Raw genomic sequence first — 3013 nt, forward strand, 5'->3', positions numbered from 1 at the left:
TCCCCCTCTCCCAATAAAGTCCCACCCCCTCCTCAGCCCGAAGAGCAATCAGGGTTCCCTGCCCTGTGGGAAGTCCAAGGAACCCCCACCTCCATCCAGGTCTAGTAAGTTCAGCATCCAAACTGCCTAGGCTCCCAAAAGAGCCAATTCTTGGTTTCATTGATTCTTTGTATTCTCTTTATTGATTTTATGCATATGAGTGTTCTATCTGTACGTGCAACCTTATTCCAGAAGAGGGCATCAGATCCCACTATAGATGGTGTGAGCCACCATATGGGTGCTGAGAATTAACACAGGACCTCTGGAAGAGGAGCCAGTGCTCATAACCACTGAGCCATCTCTCCAGCCCCCATCCAGTACTCTTAATGGTAGAGCCGTCTCTCTAGCCCTTGGGTCCAATCTCTAGTACCATAAAAGAGAAAAGTGTAAGAATAGAGAGGTGGCCCTGTGGTTAGTATAACACTTGCTGCTCTTCCAGAGACCCTGAGTTTAGTTTCCAGCCCCCATACCAGGTAGCTCTCAGCCTCCTCTAACTCCCACTCCAGAGAATCTGCCTTCTTCTTCTAGCCTTCACAGACATAGGTACACATGACATACGCACATAGATACATCTACATGTACCTATAAGTAAAAATAAATCTTTTTTAAAATTCCATTTCTTGAATTAATTGTCCTAACGTTGCATGTGCTTGGCAGCCACAGGGTGATGACTATTTTAAAATAATTGCTATAAAGCAGCTCTGGTTGACAGCATGGGTTGCATACCTTCCTGTCCTTACACAAAATCCTATGGCATAGGGAGGAGGGGGTTGAGTATGGATGTGCATGCCACAGTGTAAAGGTCAGAAGATGACTTTCGAGAGTCTGTTCTCTCTTCCACTGTGAGTTACAAAGATTAAACTTAGATTGTCAGGCTTATAAGATAACCACTTTTACCCTCTGCCACCTTTCATTTCTCCCTTCGTCCCTCCCTCTCTCTCCCTCCCTCCCTTCCCTCCTCTCTCTCTGTTTTGCTTCCTGTATTAAGTTGTCTCTGAACTTGAGATCCTTCTTTCTCCTCCAAAATACTGGAACTATAGGCATGTGCCACTGTGTCTGTTTATGTGGTACTGGGGATTGAACCAAGGTTTCCTGCATGGTAGGCGAATCCTTCACTGAGGCACATCCTTAGTTTTGTCCTGGTGTTCAGTCTTTAATTTTTTATTTATGTGTCTGTCTCCATATGTGTAAGAGGGTACAGATGCCAGAAGAGGATACCAGGTCCCTGGAGCTGGAGTTACAGGTGGTTGTGAACTACCCAATGAGGGTGCTGGGAAGTGAACTCAAGTCCTTGGGAAGAGCAGCATGCTCTCACCCCTCTAGCCCTTGTTTGTTTTATTTCTAGCCAGTTTTTTTTGTTTTTCTTCTGTGTAGTCCTGGTAGTCCTGGAACTCTCTGTGTAGACCAGTGTGGCCTCAAATTTGGAGATCCACCTGCCTCTGCCTTCCCTGCCTCCCAAGTGCTGGGATTAAAGGTGTGTGCCACCATCCCCGGGTGTTTCTGTTCAGTATAGAAAGCCTATCAATTTATTTTTACTTAATTTATTTTTAAAAATTTTTGAGTCTCTTTGTGTGATATAGGCACATATGTAGGTGGGTACCTGTGGAGACTAGCAGAGAGCCGTGGAGCTGGAGTTAGAGGAATTCAGTACTGGATCCTCGTGATGGGGATCCAGTTGGAATTCAATGCTGACAATCACAGTGTATACTTGAGAGAACAGGTCTTTGGAATGTGCCATTACAGCATCTAGCCCACCCAGCAAAGGATGTCACCTATCATTCCCAGACTTTAGTCAGATAGGTTCCAAGGCTATGCTCTCAGGCTACAGAGCTCCATCCTTTAGATTGAAGGAAAGGGAGATCTGGACTTTATTATCTGTTACTGCCCCTCCCCAGAAGATAAGATGCCCCAATGCCTGCATCTCTGTCCACACAGGTTTCTCATGAGGGTGCTGGACTCCTACGGGGATGACTACCGGGCCAGCCAGTTCACCATTGTGTTGGAGGTGAGCTCTGTTCTCCAGGAAGGTTGGGTGGGGTAACGGGGAGTCCAATTAAGTCTTTAACTGCCTCCAATTTTCATCTTACCAGGATGATGGCAGCCAAGGCACAGATGTCCCCACTCCGGGCAATGCTGAGAACGAGCCTCCAGAGAAAGAGGGACTTTCCCCACCCCAAAGGACACCTGCACACCTAGACCCCAGCAGCCCAGCCCCTGGCGAAGGGCCCAGTGGGCGGAAGAGGCGGCGGGCACCACGGGTGGGGGCTTCGTTGACCCCAGAACTGGCCCCAGTGCAGGTGGGAGCCGAGGGCTGGGGCCAAGGCGTGGTGAGAATCCTGGGCTGGGTTTTGAGGGGTCCAGGGCTGGGGGAGGGCTGGGCATAGTGGCAGCAGGATGGAGGGCAGGGAGGGTAGGGAAAAGGAATTAGGAAATTTAGGCGAGAGCTTGAAGAAAATGACTCAATGTGGGAACAGTGGGAGAAGAGGAAGTCGGTTGAGGGATGCTTATCAGGGCTGCTTGGAAGTTTATGGCCTGGGAAACCGGTGCCCACAGGCTAATTGGGTGTGTTGGGGGTGGGCTATGTCTCCTAGATCTCTATATCCACTCACATCTTGTTGCTTATCTCTCCAGATTAAAGTTGAGGAAGACTTTGGCTTTGAAGCAGATGAGGCCTTGGATTCAAGTTGGGTTTCTCGAGGGCCGGACAAACTGCTACCCTACCCTACCCTAGCCAGCCCACCCTTTGACTAACCCTCTCTCCCCAATAAACAGATTTCCCATTTACACTTGTCTAGGTCATGTCTGCTTCTCCCACCCCTGAAACACTCTCATTAATTGTCCTAACGTTGCATGTGCTTGGCAGCCACAGGGTGATGACCATTTTAAAATAATTGCTATAAAGCAGCTCTGGTTGACAGCATGGGTTGCATACCTTTCTGTCCTTACACAAAATCCTATGGCATAGGGAGGAGGG

At 48.6% G+C, this 3013-nt stretch overlaps 1 protein-coding gene across 2 annotated transcripts in view; it reads left to right on the forward strand.

Moving 5' to 3' along the window:
* Tfpt (TCF3 fusion partner) overlaps window positions 1-2837 on the forward strand; it is a 16238-nt gene extending 13401 nt beyond the window's left edge. The window contains exons 4-6 of one of the 2 annotated variants that reach the window (XM_005371397.2): window positions 1975-2044; window positions 2130-2336; window positions 2671-2837. In XM_005371397.2, coding sequence (XP_005371454.1) covers window positions 1975-2044; window positions 2130-2336; window positions 2671-2790 — 397 coding nt within the window. In that variant the 3' untranslated portion in view covers window positions 2791-2837. Of the gene's footprint in view, window positions 1-1974; window positions 2045-2129; window positions 2367-2670 lie in introns of both variants that reach the window. The other variant, XM_005371396.2, reaches the window with a different exon arrangement.
* The last annotated feature ends 176 nt before the right edge of the window (window positions 2838-3013 follow it).

The sequence above is a fragment of the Microtus ochrogaster genome, unplaced genomic scaffold (assembly GCF_000317375.1).
Source record: "Microtus ochrogaster isolate Prairie Vole_2 unplaced genomic scaffold, MicOch1.0 UNK108, whole genome shotgun sequence".
Lineage (NCBI taxonomy): Eukaryota > Metazoa > Chordata > Mammalia > Rodentia > Cricetidae > Microtus > Microtus ochrogaster.